Source organism: Primulina huaijiensis, chromosome 5, assembly GCF_012295235.1.
Source record: "Primulina huaijiensis isolate GDHJ02 chromosome 5, ASM1229523v2, whole genome shotgun sequence".
Lineage (NCBI taxonomy): Eukaryota > Viridiplantae > Streptophyta > Magnoliopsida > Lamiales > Gesneriaceae > Primulina > Primulina huaijiensis.
The window spans coordinates 15,212,377-15,238,974 of record NC_133310.1 but is presented as its reverse complement, the minus strand read 5'-3'; the positions used below and the strand labels follow the sequence as shown (position 1 = coordinate 15,238,974).

Genomic DNA, 26,598 nt, shown 5'->3' with positions numbered 1-26,598 from the left:
TCGTTTTGTAAATAAGAGTTTCCGTTTGGCATTGCTATGTCCAAGACTGAAGTGGGTCTGTACAATTGTTTGTATCGGTCAAAGTCTTTTAGTGAAAATACTATCCTTGAGATAAAAGGGGTGACGTAGGAGTGCTTGAAATCTCCGAACATCCGTAAAATCATGTGTGTTCTTATTTCATTTTTATTATATCTATCAGTCAGTTTATTTCCGCACTATTATTCCTAACTGATTGATATTGACTAATAAGATTCTCGAGTTTCAGTTTATCACTAAAATGACTCATCAATATTCAAAAAGGTTGTGAAAATCGTGAGTTATTATTCAAACCTCCTTTCTAAACACTCTTTTACCCCATAACCGATCCTATCAAGTTGTATCAGAGCGGTTGAATCTTATCTCTGAATATTTCTATACAAACTGTTTACTATGTTTTCATTCAATAAAATTTCAATGTTCTCCAGAGAGGATTTCGATTATTGTAAAATCAAAATGCAGGCTCATCTAGCTGCACAAGACGACGATATATGGTATGTTATTACAGAAGGACCCATGAAAATATTGAAGTCAAACACTGCTGTTGTGATCACTGAGGGGCACCACATCGCATTGAAAAACCCCAAGATGAATGGACAATGGAAGACAAGAGAAAATCCAACTTAGACAACGTGGCTAAAGACATTCTATACAAAACGCTGGATAAAGTCACTTCCAGCAAGATAAAAATGTGCAGAACTGCGAAGGAAATCTGGGAAAAACTGATTCAGTTATGCGAGGACAATGAGCAAACTAAGGAGAATAAACTATCAGTTGCCATCCAAAAATTCGACAATACCAAGATGAAGATTGGGGAATCTATGCATGATTATGATGAAAGAATCAGTGGAATAATCAACGAACTGAATACACTTGGAAAGGTGTATTCAAACAAAGAAATATCACTGAAAGTAGTCAGAGGTCTTTCCAAGGAACGGGACGTTAAGACCATGGCGATACGAGAATCAAAGGACCTGAACAAGGTCGAATTTCATGATTTATTTGCAGATTTAAAAGCATATGAGTTTGAGATGCAAATCAGAGAAGGGGAACCATCTACACCAGCTGCCACAACTGCCCTAACTGCTGTAAAATTGGAACCAATTGGTTCAGTGGAAATATCTGTTGATCAGTTAAGTAATGACGCTATGTCATTATGTGGGGACCCGGGCTCTAACTCGATTATCTTTGGGATTAATTGGATCTCTGTTAGAAAATGTGGGTCAAAATTTTGCTTTTAACATTTATTCAAATGTATATAAATAAGCACAGAACATTATATATAAAATTCCTGTCATCTTATTCAACTACAATTAACATTCACATGTTCGTCTACAATTAACATACTGGTGTTTAAAAATTCAGTACATGTCTAGTAAGAAACCACTAGTGATCTTCTACTATGCCCGTAATCTCCATGCTATCTCGATCTCTCATCTTTGTCTCGACCCTGATCCTGTCCCACCTGTGATCATGCACACATACAGACATAACCACAGCCGGATACTCCGGTGAGAACAAATCCCAGTATAAAACATGGTACACATGCATATACACAATATAAATCATGAAGCATACTCTCATGAATAGAATCAATGGCACTAGGTTCCATAATCTATGCAACCAAGTCAATATCAGCATGCAAATGAAATCGAAATCATATCTTGACTCGACTCGATTCTAACTCTAGGGATCCCGGTGTGAATAAGACGTCACAGTCTGCCACCTACCCTCCCAATCGGGGTGACTGTACGTCTTATTCCTAGACTTCGGTCATGTCTGTATCGAATGTCTACATTCGGAGTCAATTCTGCTCCTATGCGTCGATATCACCAAACGTCTAGCTTGGCAAGTCTGCCAATGACTCTCCTATCTTAAATGCTTGAATATAAATCTATAAACAAAGCATCAACATATAAAAAGGTAACAATCTAGTATGTGATTTTGGGAAACTCAAATCAGATCTAATTCGAGTTATATCTTCCCGAATCAACATGAATTATACCTTTTGTTGTACAGTATTTGTTGTAGTCGGAGTCTCGATGTTGAATCTGATAATATCAACTCTGAAATGGCAATGTATAGATATAATCTATCAAGACACAACTCAAAGCAAATCTTGTACAACTCATTATTCAATCTTAATACAATTCGACGGCATAACGGTATAGTCTTGATATCCCCGTCAACTCAGACAACAATAGATATCAACAACAAGCCATAATCAATAGCCAATACAATCTATTATCGCAGAAATCTACATAATCTCAATTCAGCATCTGAAAAATCGTAACAATTCTATACGGTATCTGTTCTTCAATCCGATTTCGATTATACGATGTCTACTACGTCAAGAACACCATATATGAATCATATCTGAATCTGACCATACCATAATTTCAGATCATATCAAAACTTAAAAAAACTTACGTCCGTATGAAGCCTGCGTCGATAGGAACACAGTACTGAAGTCGGATTGAAAATCAGACGGGCGGATCTTTCGTAAATCACAAATTTACACGATAAAAGGCGTAAGGAATTCTCGTAGTTTCCCAGGAGCTCTTCTCGTTTCTGTTGCTGAGGGGAATTGAATAAGTGGCAACGTTATATATCTCAAGTTGCATGTCTAAGCTACGTGTCTCATTTTCATACAAATCAGGCGGCGCTCGGGCGCGGAGAGTTCTGTCCGAGCCTTAACTTGTTACACACTGGCGCTCGGGCGGTCATTTTCTACCGCTCGGGTGCCAATAGTTCTGTCCAACAAATAGCATAATCCTATACTTTGCCCAATCTAGTCTCGGAATGATCCATCTATAATCATGTTAATTCAAAAATCAATAATCTCAGATTAATGGAATCAAAATCTCGGGCATTACACATTATTTGTCAAAAAGTTTGGAAGATTTGTGAGTAGAAGTCAAGGAAATTTCCAAAGACAATATCAGAAAAATCACTCCAAAGAAGAACCGAATGCTTGCTACAGCTGTGGCAAAACTGGTCATTTCATTGGTGACTGTCCCAAGCATAAGAAGGACAAGCTAGGCTCAACTGAAAAGGGAAAGAAACCCTATGAGCACAAGAGAAGATCTAAATATGACAAGAAATCTTACAAAAAGAAGCATGAGGTGCTTCTAGCTGAGGAAAGAAAGTCAAAATGGGCAGAATCAGACAGTGATGATTCAGATCCTGAGAGCATGAGCTGCTCTAGTGATGATGATGAAGAGGTCAAATGTCTAATGGTGGATGACACAAAACTGGAGTCAACCAGTCAATAGGAATTCGACTTTAGCTCAACTGATTTCACACGAGTTGAACTAATTTCTACATTTCATGATATGGTTAATGAGTATCATAAGCTTGCCTTATCTTTTGAGTAGGCCAGAGCAAAGAAAACAGATCCCAAAGACGATAAAACTAAAACTGTTAAATCAGTTGATTTGTTGAATTTTAAATGGGAGATTGCTGAGCTCAATGCTGAAAAAAGCAAGAATCAATCAATGATTCAGCAGTTATTGCTTGAGAATTCAAAGCAAACTGACCTTATTAAAGCATGGAATAAATCATCTGTTGCATTAGCTGAAATAGAAGATAAGCAACAATCGGTTACTGATAAGACTGGTTTAGGGTTCAGCAACCAAGATGAAACTTCCACAAGTGATTCTCAGCAAAAACTGAACATGAGCAAAGAGAAATACATTCACTTTGTAAAATCAGCTGTGGTACAAGAACAACCTGAGCCAAGTAAACCAGTTGTACAGCCTATTGAAAATAAGAACAAGGCTAGAAGGTATGGTAATGCTTATAGCCCAAAAATTTCAACTGACCCACAAAGTTAGTCATAAAAAAGGTTCAAAAAAAAAAAGCTGAACTACTCTAATGGCTACTCCAATTACTATAACAGTAAGCCCGTTCAGAAAATATATCGGGTGAACAACCAGTTTAACAAAGCTAAAGCTCATATTGCTTCATCTACCCACTACACACCAAACACACACAAGCCAAGAAACACCATTTGAAACACAGCAACTGGGAAGTCAGTTAGACTGATCCAAGTCTGGGTTCCTAAAGGACTAATCAGTTTAGGACCCAAATAGATGTAGGTACCAAAGTCATTTATTGTGTGTGATTGCAGGTGGCAGGTACAATCAAAGAATCAATCTGGTATCTGGACAGTGGATGTTCTCGTCATATGACAGGGGATGCAAATTTGTTATCCCAACTGATCAAATACACGGGTCCAAGCATCAGTTTTGGAGACAAATCCAAAGGTAAAACTGTGGGTAAGGGTAAGCTTATCCATAGTAACTTTACAATTAATGATGTTTTACTAGTTGAGAATTTGAAGTATAATTTGATTAGTATCAGTCAGTTATGCGACAATAAATTCTCAGTTCAGCTCGACAGACATACTTGTTCAGTGAGAGACTCAACTGATGAGGTTATCCTAACTGGCAATCGTTGTGAGAACACCTACAAAATCAGTTGGACCGAAAAACATTATGCGCCAGTTAGCTTTATAGCTTCCTAATCTTCTAAAAATTGGTTGTGGCATAAGAGGTTGAACCACCTAAACTTTAAGTCTATTGCGTATCTGAGTAACCATGATCATGTAACTGGTTTGCCCAAAATAGATTTTCCAAAAGATAAAATTTGTTCCGCATGTCAGTTTGGTAAGCAAGTAAGATCTTCATTTAAAAACAAGGGTTGTAAATCATCTTTCTGATGCTTAGAACTGCTACATATGGATCTTTTTGGTCCTATACTAGTCATGAGCTTAAGGGGAATGAAATACACCTTGGTAGTCATGGATGACTATTCAAGATTTACTTGGTATTTTTCTCAAATCCAAATTCCAAACTGTTGTACAACTGATTAAGCTCTTCAAAAGACTATTAAATGAAAAATCAGTTGGGATTGATCGAATAAGGTCTGATCGAGGGGCTGAATTTATCAATCAAAATCTTTCGCTATTTTTAGAAAATAATGGTATCAAGCATGAGCTCTCACCAGCAAGAACCACTCAACAAAATGGTGTGGTTGAGAGAAGAAATCGGACCTTTAAGAAACTGCTAGAACCATGCTTGCTGATTCTGGTATTTCTCAGAGGTTTTGGGGAGAAGCAGTAAACACTGCATGTTACACTCAGAACAGATCAATGATTAATAAGAATCATTTGAAAACAGCGTATGAGATCTGGCATGGACGCAAAAGTGTGGTTTCTTATTTCAAAATATTCGACTGTAGATGTTTTATTCTTGACAATGACAAAAATCATTTAAAAGCCTTTGATGCAAAATCTGCAGAGGGAATATTTCTTGGGTATTCTTCAATTAGTAAAGCTTACAGAGTCTTTAACAAATGCACTTTGAATGTAGAAGAGTCTATTCATGTGGTATTTGATGAATCTGTGCTAACTGATAAGCCAAATGATCCAGTTGAGCTACTTGATCGCTTTACAGATAATATTTTGGAGGATGATAATGAAGAAGAAAATCACATTAATCGAAATATCCTTCAAATAACAGAACCAGAAGTGTTGGATCAATCAGTTGAACAAGAAATTGTTACTGATAATTAGTTGGTGGAGCAAAATGATAATACTCAGTTACCAACTGATACAACACCAACTAAAACTGAAGAAAATATTCAGTTACCCACTGAAGCAGTTGCTGAAATAGACGCAATAAATGCTGAGTACAGATGGAAGAAATCACATCCTCCAAAATTGGTGATAGGTAATCCATCTAATCTGGTAAGAACTCGGAATCAAATGCTTAATTTATTTATTCATTCAGCTTTCGTTTCCCAACTGGAACCGAAGAAAACTGATGAAGCTCTTGCTGATCCTAACTGGATAAATGCCATGCAAGAAGAGATAAATCAGTTTACCCATAACAATGTCTGGAACTTAGTTCCAAGACCAGTTTCTAAAACTAGTACAGGTACAAAGTGTGTATACAGAAACAAACTGAACGAAGATGGTTCAGTTATGCGCAACAAAGCGAGGCTTGTAGCACAAAGATATAGGAAAGAAGAAGGAATAGACTACGATGAAACTTATGCACCAGTTGCAAGACTGGAAGCAATCAGAATGTTCTTTGCTTACGCATCTTCCAAAAACGTCAAAGTCTGCCAGATGGATGTGAAGAGTGCATTTCTGAATGGTCAGTTGCAGGAAGAAGTATATGTTGAACAACCACCAGGTTTTATCAATCACTATCTTCCTGATCATGTTTATCATTTGAACAAAGCCTTATATGGTCTTAAACAAGCTCCAAGAGCTTGGTACAAAACTCTTTCAAAATTCTTAATTGATGATGATTTTACTGTTGGATCAGTTGATAAAACTCTGTTCAAATTTTCAATGAATGATCATATTTTACTTGTGCAAATATATGTTGATGATATAATTTTTGGGTCAACTAACCCCAAATTATGTGAGAAATTTTCCAAGTTAATGCATGAAAAATTCGAGATGAGTATGATGAGTGAATTGACATTTTTCCTCGATCTGCAAGTGAAGCAACTGAAGACTGGTACTTTTGTCAGTCAAACCAAATATACGAAAGAATTGCTCAAATATTAGGCATGGAAACATGTCCAGCTGCAAATACTTCCATGACTTCATCAATCAAACTAGACAATGATCAAGGGGGATTATCAGTTGAGACGACACTCTACAGAGGTTTAATAGGTTCATTATTGTACATAACTGCTAGTCGTCCTGATATAGTATTTGACGTCTATATGTGTGCTAGATTTCAGGCAGATCCTGAGCAATCGCATTTTTCAGCTGCCAAACGCATTTTAAAATATCTTAAAAGCACACAAAATGTGGGCTTATGGTATGCTAAAGACTCTTCTTTCAATTTAGTTGGATATTCAGATGCAGATTATGCAGGATGTAAACTAAATCGTAAAAGCACCAATGGATCATGTCAGTTTTTAGGAGATAGACCGATTTCATGGTTCAGCAAGAAGCTAACATCTATAGCAACTTCCACAACTGAAGCAGAATATCTTGCTGCTGGAAGCTGTTGTGCTCAACTGCTCTACATTCAGCAACAACTGAAAGACTATGGAGTCATTGCAAAAGAATCACCAGTCTTCTGTGATAATACAAGCACGATTGCAATAACATACAATCTAGTTCTTCACTCAAGGACCAAGCATATCGATGTCTGGCATCACTTCATCAAAGATCATGCTCTTAAGAAAGCAATCAGACTGGAATACGTACCAACTGAACAACAAGCAGCAGATATCTTCACAAAACCATTACCCGAGACAAAGCTTTCTCACTTTCACAATATTCTTGGCTTAATCGACTTGTCTTAATATAATTCTCTTTATGTTATTATCTTGTTGTTTATTCAGTTGTCACCAGTTAGAATGCAGAAAATAAAAAAAAATGGCAGTAAGAGTGAGACAGCATTAAAACATAATAATAATTTTATTTATTGTAGGAGGAGCGTACATGGATGATTTCTTTTTTAACTGCGGACCTCCAGAAGGTCAACCACAAGGTTAATCCTCCAGTAGTGGTCCTTAGGAAGTCCTCTGAGAAAGCGATCTTCCTCAGAGTCCTTCGCTCCTTGAGGAGGAGCAGAAGGTAAACACCTTCATATGAGAAGATGTCCACATTATCAGCGACGCGAAGGCGCCGCCGATACTTCTTCAGCGTTGCCACACTTTTAAGGGTAGCAACCTCTCCTTTCTCATAGGAGGTATGAAGCTCCTGAATTTTCATCCAGAGCTTCAGTATCATTTCCAAGATACTATCCTCCATAGCAGCCTTCCTAGCAACAACAACAAACTTCATGAACTCCTCTACGAGGTCTGGCTATGTGAAACTTCCTGCTTTGTCCATTGCTATTCACTTGTCTTGCTTTATCTGCTGATAATTGATGTCTTACTCTTTCCTTCTTATTTGTAGTTGAAATGTGAGGCATCTGAAGAGGCGTAATCATTATTCCTGACGATTCATCTTCTGATAATAAGATTTTTTTTATTTTTACGCATCATCATTATAACCTTCATTTTATTTTTTTTTTTCAAATTAATATATGCATTTATTTAGATGGAATGACAAATTTAAGTAGTTAATTGATAAGACAATAGGTACTTGATCATCGACTAAACTGACTTAGTTTTCAACTGACCACTCAGCCAGTGATCGAACCAATCTTATCCAATAAGTTAACTGATTATTCGATAAATATTCCAAATTAAGTGATGTGACTGATAATTTCAAATTTAATTGATGTCATTCAATGAATAGTTTTTTGAAACGTGAACCCTCGTAGTCCGTTTATATTTTACACACGATTTCTTCACATGTATACACTCTTTTATTCAAATTTTTCTCGGACTGACACATGTCCAAAAATTAGAACAGTCACATACATAAGTACATTAACCCGCTTCATTTCAGTTCTTATTTATGAGCATTTCAGTTTACAGAGCAAACCCAAACATGAAGATCACTTTCTTGCAGATATCAGAACTCTTAGAAATGGCAAATCAAGTACCAGCATACATTTTGAACGTAATGGCGATTGACTTTGATTCAGTTATGTATGTTCAAGATGAGGATATCAAGAATGTATTTTTAAAACTGGAAGCTGCTGGCCTACAGATATTTCTGGGATTATCTTCTCAAGATATTTATCCTGAAGAGATTCAAGATCTCTATGCCACTGGATTTCTCTCTGTTGATGGCAATATCACCACTACTATCAACAATAAAATGCTAATAATCGATGAAGACTCCTTCGGCAACCTCTTTCAGCTACCTACTGATGGGCTAGCAAATATCTCTGAGGTAAAATCTTCTGATGTTGAGGAAATGCAGACTCAAATTTATGTTGATGGAGGGAAGATCAAAGTTTCCGATCCTAAGAAAGAGTTGAAGCCAGAAATCCAGTTACTGGCTGATATCGTGGCCAAAGGGTTACTGGCGAAAGCAGGATCCTTTGCTGCTCTTATCCTAGAGAAATTTCAAGTCATGACTGCTATCATGACTGGAAAAAGACTGCAATGGAAAAGTATCATCTTCAACTTTCTGAAGAATATGTTTCAGTCTTCAAAACAATCGAAGGGATTTGCAGTGCAGCTCAGATATTTGATAAAGAGCAAGGGTTTGTTGGATGATTCCTCTGAGAGGTTATCCAAATTCAAGATCTTCAATGCCGAGAGTGTTCAACTACCGAAGCTCAAGCTGGACATCTCACCTAAGAAATTCATTAAAGTGAAACAGGAGATTGGGATGCAAGAGACTCCCAAATCAGTTAGGAAAGCCAAGAAGACAGTCCAAAAGGAGACAATCAAACGCAAATTGATGGTCAGTGAAACTGATTCAGAGAAGACTCCCTCTCCCAAAATCTCCAAGAACGCTCAAAAAACCAAACCAGCAGCTGTATTGAGATTCATTCCAACTAAAAGGTTGATGCAAACTGAATAGCCAATCCAAGCTACTCCTTTGAGAGCTATACAAGTAGTATCTTCAACTGAGGTTCAGTTACCTCCTCCTGCTGCTCAACAAATGAAAATGATCACCGAATCTGGTGATAAGCAAAAAGTTGCTGGAGTTAAAACTCCATTGATCACTATTTCTATCCGTACTCCTCTACCATTTGCCAGAACCAACGTGATAGTGATTAGAGAAATGATTGATGCAACTACATCAGGGCTGAGTATTCCTCATGCTCTGACTGGCTCAAAGGGAAAGGACAAGATGACTGAAGAGCCTAGACCCACGAATGTGATTCAAACTCATATTGATCTAATTTGGAACGAGATCAATGAGTTTTCTGTGAATAAACTCAAGGCTTATGATGAATGGGTCAGATTTCGGACCGAAGTGTTTTTCAGGAAACTGCAGTAGAAGTCAGTTTTGAAGAAATTTGTTGACTTGGAAACTATAGTCCTGAAAATGGTCAAAACGGCCTCAATTGTTCAAGCGTTGCAGAGGAAAAAGTACTTCTTTGATCAAGTACGTGAAAAGAAGTTAAGGCAAATGATTGTTCAGCTACACCAAAACTATGATCCCACCAGTCCGACTACCTTTAATGACAAAGCAGTTCATGATCAACTGGACATGGATCTTATCAAACTGCAGATGGAGATTAAGTAGTGGGAACTGGATCAAAAATTGACTATTCCAGCAAGTTCCCACAATCTCTCATCAGAAGAACAAGCTGAACAATCAGTTCAACAGCAAGAGCCATCGCAGGACCAGTTACTGAATCTTCTAAGCAAGTAACTGCTTCTTCTTCAAAGGATGCGCAACCGTCAACTTCTACTCCTGCATCCTCAACTCCACAACTTCAAATTTATATTGATGCATAATTATCATTGGCAAACATCAACGAAGTTAATAAATCAGTTGTCACTGATATTCAGCTAAGTACTACAAGAGCAGTTGAAGAACTTTTTGCAACTGAAGAACCAGCCGTACAGACAATTTTGCCACCAGTTGAAGAGCCAGTTCAGTCGACTGCCACGACTGAACAAGTAGTTCCACCAATAACTGATGAGGTGCCAACTGAAGAGCGGACAACAGTTTCAGTTGTTCAACAAACTGAAGAACTAGTCTCCATATCAGCTGAGCAACCATCTGGTCAACCAACTGAAGAGCCTTCAAGCATCACTGCTGATCCAAATCTCACTCCTCCACAGCTTCAGCAAGAAGCCATAACAGAAGATGCTCCAGAAATGGTTGGTATTGAAACTAAAGCAACTGACAGGGCCTTGGTGATCTTTAATACAGAAAACAGGGAGCAAGAACCAGAAACCTCTGGAGCCATGTCTCCAAGTATATCAATAGCATCTGAATCAATGTTCGAAGAAATTCAGGCTATTCAGACAAACCTTGTCAGTATGATGACTTCTATTTCTGACATCAAATCATTCCAATTGGCACACACTATGAAAATTGATTCCATAAAGAATAACACTTTCAAAAGTCTTCAACAAGTCACAACAGATATTGCGAACCTGTTCTTCCAGATGGATCAAATACGGACAGATAGAGCATCAACTAAAGTTCATATCCATACTCAAGCAATGTTCAACAAACGATTTGATTATCTGAAAAATGTTGTCACAAAGAGAATGGATTTGATGCAAGATATTCTGATGAATGCCGTTTCAAACATTTCCTCGGATGTTCATTTATTATCCAAGAAGGTTGAGGCGTTTGACAAAAAAGGGGAAGAAGAAGAACAAGATCAGCAGACATAATCTGAAAAGAGACCCAGTCAACCAAATGATCAAGGAACAGCTGAGAAAAGACCTAAGTCAGAGATCAGTTAGAGGTTGAAGTATTTGGTAGATTTTGAAGATTATTTTAGTCAGTTAGAAGATTCTTTTATTCTTTCATTCTTTGTAAGAATCTGTACATTGAAAGAGATTATTTTATCTACAATGAGTTCAGTTGATCAGTTCATATTTTCTAAGTTTTGTCAAACACCAAAAAGGGAGAAATTGTTGGAAACTGAATTTCGGAAGCTTGACAAACTGAGCATTTAATAGATTGAACTAACTGATCAAGAAGACTGATAGTAATTGATCTAATATACGCAAGTTATCAGTTGCCCACAACTAAAGATTAATGCGCAGATAATCGATTGCAACTGAACCGGTTGACTGAATTACGTGGACAACTGACTGATCAGTTGCTATATCAGTTGTAAGCTTATCAGCTATAGTCTATCAGCTGATCTTTCAGCTGTACACGTCATCAGTTAAAAGGACGTAACTCAACCACCGAAAGATTGTAAAAAGAACAGCAGGAACGCCGCAATTCAGAAATGCTACAGTGTACGACTGTCAGAAAAATGATGACGTGGCAGACAATGGATAGAAAGATTCAAATTGCATTCAATATTACCGTTGGAGGCAAAGCCTATAAATAGCAGAGAAGAGCAGCTGAAATGAGACACCGAACACTATTTTATTAACCAAGCTGTTACTCTGCTGAAATCTTTGCAAGCCTTCTGTTCATTCAAAAGCTCACGCTTATTGTATACATTCATAGCATTTAAAGGTTATACTTCGAGCTTACAAGCACAAACTGATATCGTTGTAATCAATCGTGCTAATTATTTCAGTTCAGTTGAGTACTGTAAATCGTTTTGTAAATAAGAGCTTCAGTTTGACATTGTTAAGTCCAAGACTGAAGTGAGTCTGTACAACTATTTGTATCGATCAAAGTCTTTTAGTGAAAATCTTATCCTTGAGATAGAAAGGGTGACGTAGGAGTGTTTGAAATCTCCGAACATCCGTAAAATCATATGTGTTCTTATTTAAGTTTTATTCTATCTATCAGTCAGTTTATTTCTGCACTATTATTGTTAACTGATTGATATTGGCTGATAAGATTCTCGAGTTTCAGTTTGTCACTAAACTGACTCATCAATATTCGAAAAGGTTGTGAAAATCATGAGTGTTTATTCAACCCACCCCCTTATAAACACTCTTTCACCCCATAACCGATTCTATCAATAACTGAACTGATACATCCGAGGATTGATCCGATGCTTTTCAGTTATTCAGTTTACATAAGTTAAAATGCTTTCAAATATAACGGGTTTCTTCACGAAAGATTACTTCGAGTTTCTTCCGCTTGATTTTAAAACCAAAATCGATTTAATTCATCAGTGTTAACATTTTTAGAACACGAGCTATTGCAGCTCATTGGAGAATATAGTGTTCGAAGCATCTCAAAGGTGCCCAGCACACGATCTTTCACATATACATAAAAGGCAACGGTGAAAAGTACTGTAAGAAAGATACGTTTCATGATCTTATAAAATCTTATGGATAATCATGGTCTGTTAAAGCCTAAAAATTTCATAACACATCAACATATACGTGTTCGTTTTCTTAATTTGAATCTCGTTCATTAGCTGTGATTTTCGTATCATCGTATTAGACGATGGATCCATCTACGTGTAACCGCGGTACCCGGCGATGGGAACATCAGCGACAACACTACCTGTCCACGAAGCCTTGGCCTTACATATCATCGTATTAACATATTCGTATTAGCCACAATCAACTCCCTTCCTTCAAAAACATGTCATTGTATTCATCACTGAACAAAAACATGCATATACATACATTTTCCTTAAAATCAAGCCTGCAACGTATTTTTCATATTTACGTAAAAATTCATATACGAAACATGTCAAATCGTGTTTAGGGCACTGCCAGGACTAAAAGTTCGACTGATAAACATAAAAATTGCACATTAATTAAATGTTTTATAATATAAATATATAGTTTTTGTTTTATTAAATGTTTAAATATTATATGTTTTATAATAAATTGTATAAAATATAAGTTGTTGTGTAATTACAAGTTTTTACTATTTTTTACAGGTTCGATAAAACAAGAATAAACTTGGCGTTGCAAATGGGATTAAGATGATTCTTGGACCTGTAGAAAGTTGATTATAATATCTACAATATTGTTGACAAGCATGAGATAAAAATCATCTCACAATTGGGATCAAATTAAGCAACAAATAAAGTTACCAAATGAGTGGCAGTTTTACCATGCTCTAGTATTTTGACCATATCTCTCAAATTACTTGGTCAAATGGTTTTAAAAAAATACCACAACTAGACAACTCAATTATCCACATGTTTCTTTTTATGTGAAGAAGCAAATTCAAAGATGAAGTTTTCAAAAGTGATGTGAAATATAATATAATATCTTGGAACACCAATGAAGACTTATGTGGAAAAAAATAATATTTTATTTTTTGGTTGTCTCCCCAAATTTAGCTATAAATATGGGTGCATTGTAATGTATTGAGATATCCCTCATTCTATGAACAAAACTTTGAGTTCATAATATTTCTCTCTATATTTTTCCTTTATTTATTTATTTAAGTACAATTAGCATGTTAATTTCATATTCAAAGTTTTACACTTTGAATAATGAATAGCTAACTTCCTAAAGTTGAGATGATAAGGTGAAACTCTTGGCATGATAATAAGATTATTAAAAGGTAAGAATCTATGTTTTATATTATTTAATCATTATTTATTGTTTATGTTATATTTATTTCTTTAAGCATTTTTATACCCTACTTATAAGTGGGAGTTTTGATTTATTGTTGCTATATGTTACAGTAAATTCTTGGAACCATTTAAATGTTTGTTTGGTATTACCAACCATTTAAAGTGGGAACCTTGATTTAGTGTTTACAAATATATATAGCACAATAAATACTTGACCACATTTATAAATTTTGGTATATATTATATACTTATAAGATAATAATTTATAACATAATATAAATATGATTATTTAATATATTGGAACCATTTTATTAAGTGGATTTCAATATTGTTCGTTAATGTTAACTTTATTAAAATACCAAGAGTGGATCCTTTAATCTCAACTATTTAAATTAAAATTTGAACAATTAAAATTTACTCATTAAAGATTCAAACAATTAAAATTAAAAAGAAACAAAAACAAAAACATAACAAAAAGACATTGTAGTGGACTTGTAATTACCTTAGCTTCCCTGTGGATACGATATCGGACTCACCGAAGTATACTACTTGTGGACAACCTGCTCTTGGGAGTGCAACAATCAAAGTGACTACAAGTTTTTGGCGCCGTTGTCGGGGAAGTATAATTTAATTTCAAGTCTAATTAATTTTGTTTATAGTTTATTTTTCTTTATTTGAATTTTTATTGCTTTTGTATGTTTTTATTCTTTTGCATTTGCATTTGCATGAGCATTTGGTCACGTACACTTAGTGGTCGACTTATTCGAAATAACCCTTTATTTTTACAAAACATGGCAGAAGAACACATCCAAGAAAATGAAGATGAAATTCAATCTCAACATGATCATGATAGACGAAGAACACTTAGAGATCACATGAATCCTACACGTACTAGTGCACCTTCATGTCTAGTTTTTCCCCCCGATGCATCTCATTTCAATTTTAAGCCTGGTATTATCCAACTTTTACCCAATTTTCATGGCTTAGATTCTGAAAATCCATACATGCATTTACGAGAGTTTGAAGAAGTGTGCAACACATATAATGATCTAAATTGTAGCATGAACGCCATTCGACTTAAGCTTTTTCCTTTTTCTTTAAAATATAAAGCTAAAACTTGGCTACAAAATCTTAGATCGGGATCCATTCGAACTTGGAATGAATTGCAACAACAATTTTTGAAAAAAAAATTTTCATCTCATAGAACAAATTCTCTCAAAAGGCAAATCATCACTTTTACTCAAAAACAAGGAGAAACTTTTTATCAGTGTTGGAATAGATATAAAGAATTGCTTAATCTTTGTCCACATCATGGTTTTGAAATTTGGAAAGTTGTTTCTCAATTTTATGAAGGCTTAACACCTAAAGATAGGCAAATGGTTGAATTTATGTGTAATGGAACATTTGAAGATAAAGATCCAAATGAGGCAATTGAGTATCTCGATTCATTAGCTGAAAATGCTCAAAATTGGGACACTATAGGTACAATCGAACCATCAAACAAGATTCAATCTCCTACATCTGGTGGAGGTGTGTACACTCTCAAAGATGAACATGATCTTCAAGCTAGATTTACCTCTTTGGCAAGAAAAGTTGAGGCACTTGAATTGAAAAAGAATGGTCAATTAAAATCTGTTCAAGAAATTGCATGTCACATCTGTGATACAAGTGATCATTCTACAAAAGATTGTCCCACTTTGCCTTCTTTTAAAGAATGTCTCCATGAACAAGCCAATGTTTTAAACAATCTCAAAAGGCCAAATTTTGAACCATTTTCTCAAAGTTACAATCCAAGTTGGCGAAAACATCTAAATTTTAGTTGGAGGAATGATAATGTTACACAATTTTCACAACCACATTTTCAAAATCAACAAAATTTTCAAAATTATGCACCTTATGTTCCTCCACCTAAAAGGAATTTGGAAGATATATTGAATTCTTTCATTGCAAAGCAAGAGTCTATCAATACTCAAACTGCTCAAACCATGACAGATTTGAAAGATACTTTTGCTAAATTTGCATCTGCACTTAATGTTCATGAAAAAGGTAAATTTCCTTCACAACCACAGCCTAATCCCAAGGATCATCATTTACAAACTGGAACTTCTGGACCTCAACCGATGGATCAGGTAAAATCTGTTATTACCCTTCGAAGTGGTAAGGTTGTAAAAAAATCCATTCTTGAACCTTGTGAAGATGATGATAAATCAACTCCAAAGGGTAAGGAAGTGGAACCCATAACTTGCGAAGAGGAGGTTCAACAGACAATGTCACCACCATTCCCTCATGCATTGAAAAATACAAAAAAATCAAATTTTAATTCTGATATATATGATATTTTTAAACAAGTAAAAGTTAATATTCCTTTATTAGATGCAATAAAACAGGTACCATCATATGCCGAATTTTTGAAAGACTTGTGCACTGTGAAAAGAAAATTGAATGATAAAAAGAACGCATTTTTAGCCGAACAAGTAAGTGCAATCATTCAAAATAATAATGCTTTGAAATACAAAGATCCTGGTTGTCCTACTATTTCTTGTATTATTGGAGAACGAAAGATTAAAAAAGCCTTGCTTCACCTTGGAGCTAGTGTGAATTTACTTCCATATTCAGTTTATCAAGAACTCAATCTAGGCGAGTTAAAATCTACTTCGGTAACACTTTTACTTGCTGATAGATCTGTTAAAGTGCCAAGAGGTATGGTAGAAGACGTGTTGGTCCAAGTTGATAACTTTGTATATCGTGTCGATTTCATAGTTTTAGATACACAACCTATCGAAGCTTGTAATGCAATTCCTGTAATTTTAGGTCGTCCATTTTAGCAACTTATAATGCTCTTATAAATTGCAGGAATGGAATAATGAAGTTGTCATTTGGTAACATGACCTTGGAGCTTAATGTGTTTAATCTTTGTAAGCAACCACATGACAAAGGAGATGAAAGTGAAGATGAAAATCTTATTGAAACTCTTGTGGAAGAAAAAATTCAAGAAGGGAGTACTCGTGATCAATTAGATATTTGTTCAATTGAAAATGTTAAAAAAATATTGAAATTGATCTTGATGATTTTATCAGGTATCACTCGTTACCAGGATCAGAGAAAGAATTTGATGCAAAATATGAGAACAAAGACAAACCACCCATATTGGAGTTAAAACCCTTGCCAGAAGAATTGAAGTATGCATTTCTTGGAGAAGATGAAACATATCCGGTGGTAATTTCTTCCAAACTAGCAAGTGATGAAGAAGGTAAATTAGTTGATATGCTTAAAAGACATAAAATGCAATTGGTTGGACACTAAAAGATCTCAAGGGCATTAATCCACAAATTTGCACTCACAAAATTCACTTAGAAGAAAATGCAAAAACATCTCAACAACCACAAAGGAGATTAAATACACACATGAAAGATGTTGTGAAAACTGAAGTTCTCAAACTACTTGATGTTGGGATTATCTACCCTATTTCTGATAGTAAGTGGGTAAGCCCAACACAAGTCGTTCCGAAAAAATTTGGCATCACAGTGATAAAAAATGAAAAAGTTGAATTGTTAACAAGTCGAGTCCCATCTAGTTGGCGGATGTGTATTGATTATAGAAAATTAAATGACGCCACTAGAAAAGATCATTTTCCATTACCATTTTTGGATCAAATTTTAGAAAGAGTAGCAGGTCATCCATACTACTGTTTTCTTGATGGATATTCAGGTTATTATCAAATTCCCATTGCACTCGAAGATCAAGATAAAACTACATTCACATGTCCTTTTGGAACATTTGCATTTAGAAGGATGCCATTTGGATTATGCAATGCCCCAGCAACATTTCAAATATGTATGCTAAGCATTTTTTGCGACATGGTTGAAAATTGTTTGGAAATTTTCATGAATGATTTAACTGTCTTTGGGAATACATTTGATAATTAACTTGAAAATTTGGAAAAAGTTTTAAAAAGATGCGAGAAAAAAGGTCTTATTTTAAATTGGGAAAAATGTCATTGCATGATTACTTCTGGAATTGTTTTGGGACATGTCGTGTCATCTCATGGAATTGAAGTTGATAAAGCAAAAGTTGATGTCATTGCCAATTTACCCCCTCCAAAAACCATTAAAGAAATTCGCTCATTTTTGGGACATGCTGGATTTTATAGGAGGTTTATAAAGGAATTTAGTTTAATCTCTAAACCCATTTGTAACCTCTTAACAAAAGACACTGCATTTGAGTGGACTCAAGAATGTCAAAATGCTTTTGATAAAATCATTCGACATTTAACATCAGCTCCTATCATGCAACCTCCTGATTGGTCTTTACCATTTGAAATCATGTGCGATGCGAGTGATTATGCAGTCGGTGCAGTATTGGGTCAAAGAAGAAACGGTAAGCCTTATGTGATATATTATGCAAGTAGAACTTTAAACAATGCTCAAATGAATTACTCCACAACTGAAAAAGAACTACTTGCTGTAATATTTGCATTAGATAAATTTCGTTCTTATTTGATTGGATCAACAACTATCGTGTTTACTGATCATTCTGCTATTAGATATTTGTTGACCAAACAGGATGCAAAGCCACGACTGATACGATGGATTTTGTTGCTCCAAGAATTTGACATTGTGATCAAAGATAAAAAAGGAACCGAGAATGTCGTAGCCGATCATTTATCGAGACTAGTAACAGGATCATCTTGTGAAATGACACCAATTAACGATAATTTTCCTGATGAACATCTATTTTCAGTTACTACTACACCTTGGTTTGCTAACATAGTAAATTTTCTTGTGACAGGAAAAATGCCACCGCAATGGAGTTCTCAAGATAAAAGAAAATTTTTGAATGAGGTAAAAAACTTTTATTGGGATGATCCGTATCTGTTCAAGTATTGTCCGGATCAAATTTTTCGACGTTGCATACCCGACAATGAGGTAAGTAGTGTCATTAAATTTTGTCATTCAGAAGCATGCGGAGGACATTTTTCTTCAAAGAAAACAGCTGCAAAAATCTTGCAGTGTGGATTTTATTGGCCCACTTTGTTTAAAGACACCCACGAAATCTGCAAGATCTGTGAAAATTGTCAAAAATTGGGTGCGATTTCAAAAAGAAACATGATGCCTTTGAATCCTATTATTGAAATTGAAATCTTTGATTGTTGGGGAATAGATTTTATGGGACCTTTTCCACCGTCGTTTGGATACTTGTATATTTTAGTTGCAGTTGATTATGTTTCCAAATGGATAGAGGCAATTCCATGTCGAACAAATGATCATAAAATCGTCATCAAATTTTTAAAAGAAAATATTTTTAGTAGATTTGGAATTCCTCGAGCCATGATAAGTGATGGGGGAACTCACTTTGTTAATAAACCATTTGCTTCATTAATGAAAAAATATGGTATTACTCACAAAGTAACTACTCCTTATCATCCTCAAACAAATGGACAAGTTGAATTAGCTAATAGGGAGATAAAGCAAATTTTGGAAAAAACTGTTAACTCAAATAGAAAAGATTGGTCTCTGCGACTTAATGATGCACTTTGGGCATATCGAACAGCTTTTAAAACATCATTGAATATGTCTCCCTATAGGTTGGTTTACGGAAAACATTGTCATTTACTTGTGGAATTGGAACATAAAGCTTATTGGGCGATCAAAACTTTAAATTCAAGCATGGATGATGCCAACAAATTGCGTAAATTGCAACTTAATGAACTTGATGAACTCAGAAATGACGCGTATGAGAATTCAAGGATTTATAAAGCAAAAATCAAATCATTTCATGATAAAACAATTCTTAGAAAATCTTTTGAGATTGGTAAAAAAGTTTTGCTTTATAATTCTCGACTTCACATATTCCCAAGATAATTACGATCAAGATGGACAGGCCCATATGTTGTAAAGCATGTGTATACTTATGGAGCTGTGGATATTGAAAATCCTAAAAATGGTGATGTTTTTAAAGTGAATGGACAAAGGCTTAAACCATTTTTGGAAAATGAAATCTTTCAAGAAGAGTTTATTTCCCTTTCTGATCCTCGATTTTTTTTTTGTGTTGCATTTAATTTTTTTTGTTTTTATTTCAGGTTTCCTTAATCTTTTTATTTTCCCAGTTAAATGGCGGATAACGGTACTCCGTGACTCTCATAGTCGGTTTAATCAGTTTTCCATAATTGCTGATACAAAAATAAAAAAAAATCATTTCTTTTCTTTTCAAAATGGAAGAAATTCTCTCAAAAATTTGTAAATATTTTCCATCTGTTTCTGAAAATGTTCTAAGAAAAATTTATGCAGGAAGGTGTGAAAGATTGAGATTGCTAATGCAAAAAGGAATTCCAGAAGATATTCGTCTTGTAATAGAAGCTAAGGTCCGATTAGGAGGAGAAGTTCTACAATCATTGCTCATTCGGTATTTGCCTGGGTTAGGAAAAAGCACTTATGCAAAAAAACGAAGGGCCAAAAGTTTAGGGGTCTGTCATAAGTGTGCAAGATGGACTTGTGACAAACGATGCAGATCTTTGGGATGTGTTTCTAATAACAGACAAGATAAAATTGGTTTCATTAAGAATGGGCTGAGTAAGGAGTCTTTAGATAACATCTTATTGACTCTTGAGACGCATTATAGTGGACATGTGCATATTGAACTTCTTCGTTTATGGAAACAATTCCAAGATGAGCGTCATAGTCTTGGGAATCCGACTAAAAAAGACCCTGTTTGCCAATTTATAATAAAATTGGATGGGAAGCATATCCTCGACTCATAGAAGGCGTTGAAGCTGTTTCTGGGCGTAAAACCAGAGGAAAATTGTGAGCCACAATCACACTACTGTTTACATGCATGTGTGCCATTATTGTTTTTACTGTTTATTCTGTTTAAAACTGTGACCCATAGTTTTGTCCTGATAACATATTACCCCTATAAAATCTCTCATCTTTCTCTCTATTTCGCAGAAAAAAATAAAGAAGAAAGTATAAAAAAAACATGGCTGGAACCTCTGCACAATCATTGAAAAATATTTGTGAATTTTGTGGGTCGAGTCCTGGAAAAAATGAAGTGTTTGTAGAAGCAGCGAATAATCTTGGAAAGATATTGGCTGAGAGAAAAATTCACTTGGTATATGGGGGAGGTAATATTGGGTTAATGGGATCTGTTTCAACATCTGCTCATCTTGGAGGTAGTCAGGTTTTGGGTTGTAGAACCCGTAAATTAGACTACGTATAAGCCATGCATAATTCTAGTATTTTAAATTAAAATGAATTTTTTTTTATTTGCATGAGTATTTAAATTCTTTTCTTTAAATTTATTTATTTTACGTAGTAGTTTAATTGTCACCTTTTCAGTTAAATAAGTGAGGCCGGATTGAAGATGGAGTATATAGATAAGTTAATAAAGACTTATTTAAGAAATGGTAATTTAGCATGTTAGTAAATATAATTTAAAAAGTTAGCATGCATGCAAGTTATTGAATTTCCTTGGCATTTTAATTAAATTTTTTTTATTATTTTTTTTAAAGCATTAAATTCATGTTTATTTCATTAAATTGTGTTTAATTATTTTTATGTATTTTATTGCATAATTCATGCATGATAGGATTTAATTCATGAAATTTTTAAAAGTTCACGCATTAGGGTTTCTAGGTGCATTTCACGTTCGATCGAGGAACGGAGATCGGAGAATTTAAGGAAAATTATTTTATTACACCATTTATTTTTATAAATTAATTTAAAGCATTTTTAAGTGTATTTTTCAAAAATAGGATTTTTTTTTTTTGGGTATTTTTACCCGCAGGATTTTATTTTTAACGGTACGCAAATTTTATCGAATCGGGGGACTTTTTAATGGTTCGGCTAACATTTTCAAAATCTTTTCACACGAAATATTTTTCGGGAGCGTGTTTGGATTTAATGGGCCTACTTTTAAGCTTTTTGGGCCTAAAATTCTTCCTAGCTTTTAACTAAAAATTTTAGGGCTCATTAACTAATTGTTTATTATATAATTAAGCTACTAAACACCATTTACCCTAAACCTAAAATTTGTACCAGCCGACACCCCATTCAAAGCACCTACCTCCCTCTCGTTTTCACCACTTGCAGCTAGAGGCCCCATCGATTTCTCTTGCTCTTGCAAAGGAAGACTTCCTTTCCTCGTTGTTGATCATCAAACACATAAGGCACGCATTGTACCTATTGTTTTCGCATCATACATGTCATATATTCTGTGGAATGTGTTTTTGCATGATATTTCTTTCGATCCAGGCACAAAGAGGAAAATCTTTTTGATTTATTATGTTTCCCTCATTCTTTTTGTTGTGGCTCACGTTTTCTTTGGTGACCCGTGCAAGGGGCTGCTGTGTTGGGTTTTTAGGAGGCTGTTAATGATGACAGGATGCTGTTTCAAGGATTAGAAAGTGTGCTGGGGTTGTAGTGTGAAGGGCCGAGAGGGATGATTGCTGCGTAAGGTGTGGGTTGAAGGAGATCGGGTGGATGGGCTGGAACCGTCGGTGCAAGGGTGATCCGAGGCTTAAACCAGACCGTGTGGAGTCTGAGCCAAGGCCGAGGGTAGCTCGAACACTGCTGGAACCATCACTGAAACCGAGTGAGCTTGTGATAGAGAAATCGGACGCGGGCGGTGGCCTTTGGAGGCAAGGGAGTGATCGCGTTTTCTCTTGTGCATGGGGCTGATTCCTTGGTTCTGGTAGGCTCATTGAGGTCTGGTCTAGGTCCATGGTTGGTTGGTTCATGGCTGGTACATCGGCTTTGGCTAGTGCGTGAATTTTAAGAAGATGAGGGTGCTAGAGTGCAATAAGGAATGGACCGAACTTTAGGTGGTTTTCTGGAATTTTCAGCCGTGTGTTTAGGGGCTTGGTTACATTGTTTTATGACTTTTTAGTGTTTATTAGGAGTGGTAAAAAGTTGAGAAAAATTTGGTTAAGTTTCAAGTTGATTCGGGTTAAAACCGGGACCCCGGTCCAAGTTTTAAAATGAATCGATTAAATTACGATTTTTGGCTCGAGTTTACGTCTAAGAATGCTTTTAAAAATGTTTTGGGACAATTTAAAGAGTTTGGCAAGATTCGGGTCAATTTTAGAGGTCCAGGGTTGAAACGATAATTTTTGGGCTTCCAGGGGCAAAATGATCATTTTGCACCCAGGGTGAGATTTTAGTCCTAGCAGCGCCCTGAGCACAAATCATGATATTTTTAAATGTTCATGCATCACATTTACGATTTTTATGCCATTATAATAATTATGGTGCATGTTTGGTTTAAAGGAATTAAGAGAGAAAAAGTAAGAAAGTGAAGAGCACTCCGTCTCCGCCGCGCCGCGTCGTTATTTCGTTTGTTTTCTGTCAAAACAAACCAAGGCATGTTTATATCTTCTTTCACTCTTCAATCAAGCCATATAGGTATTTTTAAATATCGTAAGTACATGATTTTATTGCAAGAAGATCGAAATTGTTCATATTTAATTATGTTAGTTAATTATATTACGTGCAAATATTCATTTTGAGATTTATGCGATATTGCTTGTGGTCACTTTACTATCATGCTTAAGCCCGGTCGCCAGTTACCGGTCAGTTCAGTTGTTTCACCCAGTATACTGTGACAGTAGTCTGATCAGACATACATTATTAAGTCCGGTCGCCAGTTACCGGCCCGGTCGCCAGTTACCGGTCAGTTCAGTTCAGTTCAGTTCAGGGACCACTTGCGTAGACCATAATCTCACCAGAAAATTATTACAAGTTATTTCATTACAGGGCTCCAAGGAGCAAACATTTTCACTATGATATTTTCAGTTCAGTTATGCACGTACTATAATTACCATTGAAATGATATTTTACGTTACACCTCAGTACAGGAAATTTTCACTTGCATGCGACTTTATTATTTATTTACTTGTTATTTACGATATATGCATGCTGAGTCTTTAGGCTCACTAGACTTGATTGTTGTAGGTACTGATGATGCCGGGACCGAGGGCGGGGATCAGTGAGCCAGCTCGAGTCGGCAGTAGTGGGACCCGAGGACCTCACTTTTCAGCATTTATTGTTGTTATCGCTCAAACATTTTTATCTACCGTTGGATAAAATTTTTACAGTTATTTTTACAACATTAATTTCTTCCGCTGCTATTTTTAAACATGACACGTTATTCAACAGTTTATTTTATGAACTGGATATTTTATTTAGTTTAAAAGAAAATTTTTAATTTTTCCGCAAATTTTCAAATACGGATTTTTAGGCCTTTACAGCTGGTATCAGAGCAATGGTTCTGTATAGGGTTGCACTACTACTGATCTCGAGAAGCTCACGAAGTCACGTCTTCGGTTTGTAAGTTTTACATTTACGTATTTTATTTAAAGCATGAATTATTTAACAGCATGTTTTCATGAATTATTTTACGTCCTGATTTTTATTGTGCAGTATTTAAATTTAAATTAAATTATGGAATTATGCATGTTGGTTACGTATGGGTTATGTATGGCACAGGATGCCCCCTAGACGCATTCCCGAGAGCACTAGAAATGAGGAGCCTCGCCAAGAGGACAGGGAAGAGCAGAGGCAGGAGGGAGATTTACCCCCTCCACCTCCACCGGACATGAATGCCCAGATGCTAGCTGGGATGACTCAGTTCTTCGCACAGTTTGCGGGGAACCATGCTGTGGTGAGCAGGCCGACAGGGCCCGAGGCTGCCTATGAGAGATTCATGAAGATGCGTCCGAAGGAGTTTTCCGGGACTTCGGACCCCATGATTGCCGAGGGCTGGATCAAGTCCCTCGAGGTTATTTTCGCGTTTATGGAGCTTGGGGATGCAGATCGAGTTCGTTGTGCCTCTTATCTGTTCGGAGGAGATGCCCGCTTATGGTGGGAAGGAGCTTCAGTAGCCCTGAACTTGGCTACACTGTCTTGGGTACGGTTCACGGAGGTATTCTACTCCAAATATTTCACGGAGGAAGTTCGCAGCAAGTTGACCACTGAGTTCATGAGCCTGAGACAGGGAGATATGACGGTTACGGAGTTCATCCGTAAGTTCGAGAGGGGCTGTCATTTTGTGCCTCTAATCGCGAATGATGCTAGAGCCAAGTTGATGCATTTCTTGGTGGGTCTACGGCCGATCTTGCGCCGTGATGTTAGGGTGTCTGACCCTACTTCTTATGAGGTCGCTGTCTCCAAAGCCCTAGCCGCAGAGCAGGATCAGCGTGATATTGAGAGAGATCGCTTGGGGAAGCGACCAGTCCAGGTACCACACCGCCCTTCTCCTCAGCAGCATCAGCAGCAGAACAGGAGTCCTTTTCACGGGCCGCGTAGAAATAGAGGGCAGCAGCAGCAGCGGGGACGCCCAGCCCCGAGGACCTTTGAGCACCCAGTCTGTCCCAAGTGCTCACGCCGCCATCCTGGAGCATGTATGTTTGGCTCAGGAAAGTGTTATAAGTGTGGTTGTCCAGACCACTTATTTCTGCAGTGCCCTCAGAGGAATCCGCCTACCCAGGGCAGAGTTTTTGCCCTTCATGCGACAGAGACGGACCCGGAGTTAATGCTTATGACAGGTATCTTAATGCTTTCAGTTATTTATTGAATTTCAATGTTTTGGGATTTGGGATTGAGATTTTGAACTTAGAATTGCGATAGGATTGCATGCTCTACTCAGTACCATTTTTGGGAATTAGGTTAGAAGAACTCTGGCCTTTGCATGTCTATAAGTTAGTTCTTGTGATTATTGTGTTCAACTTAGAGTTCCGATTTTTCAGGGAGAATTTTTATATCTGGTTCCGCTACGAAGGCCTTGATAGATTCAGGGCCACTCATTCATTTATTTCGGAGGTTTTTGCTAATTTCCTCAAGGTCAAGACAGTTGGGCTAGATGTAGCCTATTCAGTAGTATTGCCGTCGGGCGAGGAGATGGCAGCTACCAACGTGATCCGAGACATAGACCTTGAGCTGCATGGAAATCTTGTATATGCGGATCTTATAGTGTTGCCGATGCCAGAGTTTGACATCATCCTAGGGATGGACTGGCTATTGCGGAACAGAGTTCTGATTGACTTCCAGCGGAGATCTGTTCTAGTCCGACCGCCTGGAATGGCGCAGTTCTTATTCGAGCCGGACAGGTACTTTCCTTTACCGCGCATTATACCTTATGTTCAGGCTAGGAAGCTCATGCATAGAGGGTGTCGGGCGTTTTTAGCAACTTTTATATCTGTACCCGAGGCACCCAGTCAGTCAGCCGCAGATGTTCCGATCGTCAGAGATTTTCTAGACGTTTTTCCGGAAGACGTCTCTGGTATACCACCCGAGCGAGAGGTGGAGTTTTCTATTGAGCTTATGCCAGGTACGGTTCCGATCTCCAAAGCACCGTACCGACTCGCACCGACAGAGATGGCAGAACTGAAGAAGCAGATTCAGGAACTTCTTGACAAGGAGTTCATTCGCCCTAGTTTTTCTCCATGGGGCGCGCCAGTCTTGTTTGTGAAGAAGAAGGATGGCTCTATGAGACTTTGTATTGATTACCGGGAGTTGAACAGGGTTACAGTGAAGAA

The 26,598-nt window shown here is 36.6% G+C and overlaps 1 protein-coding gene and 1 pseudogene across 1 annotated transcript; both read left to right on the top strand.

The window, feature by feature from the left end:
- Positions 1-635: 635 nt before the first annotated feature.
- LOC140977668 (uncharacterized) lies at positions 636-3,311 on the top strand. The gene is made up of 2 exons (XM_073442411.1): positions 636-1,186; positions 2,951-3,311. Exons 1-2 carry the CDS (start codon positions 636-638, stop codon positions 3,309-3,311), a joined length of 912 nt encoding a protein of 303 aa, XP_073298512.1.
- Positions 3,312-11,879: 8,568 nt separating this feature from the next.
- LOC140977667 (uncharacterized) lies at positions 11,880-20,142 on the top strand (annotated as a pseudogene).
- Positions 20,143-26,598: the final 6,456 nt, after the last annotated feature.

What these genes read in the sequence shown, in the direction of transcription:
- LOC140977668 (XM_073442411.1), top strand. Translation starts at nt 636, where the DNA reads ATGGAAGACAAGAGAAAATCCAACTTAGACAACGTGGCTAAAGACATT. An exon ending in CAGTTAAGTAATGACGCTAT is followed by an intron (nt 1,187 to 2,950) that starts GTCATTATGTGG and finishes ATTTGTGAGTAG; the next exon opens with AAGTCAAGGAAATTTCCAAA.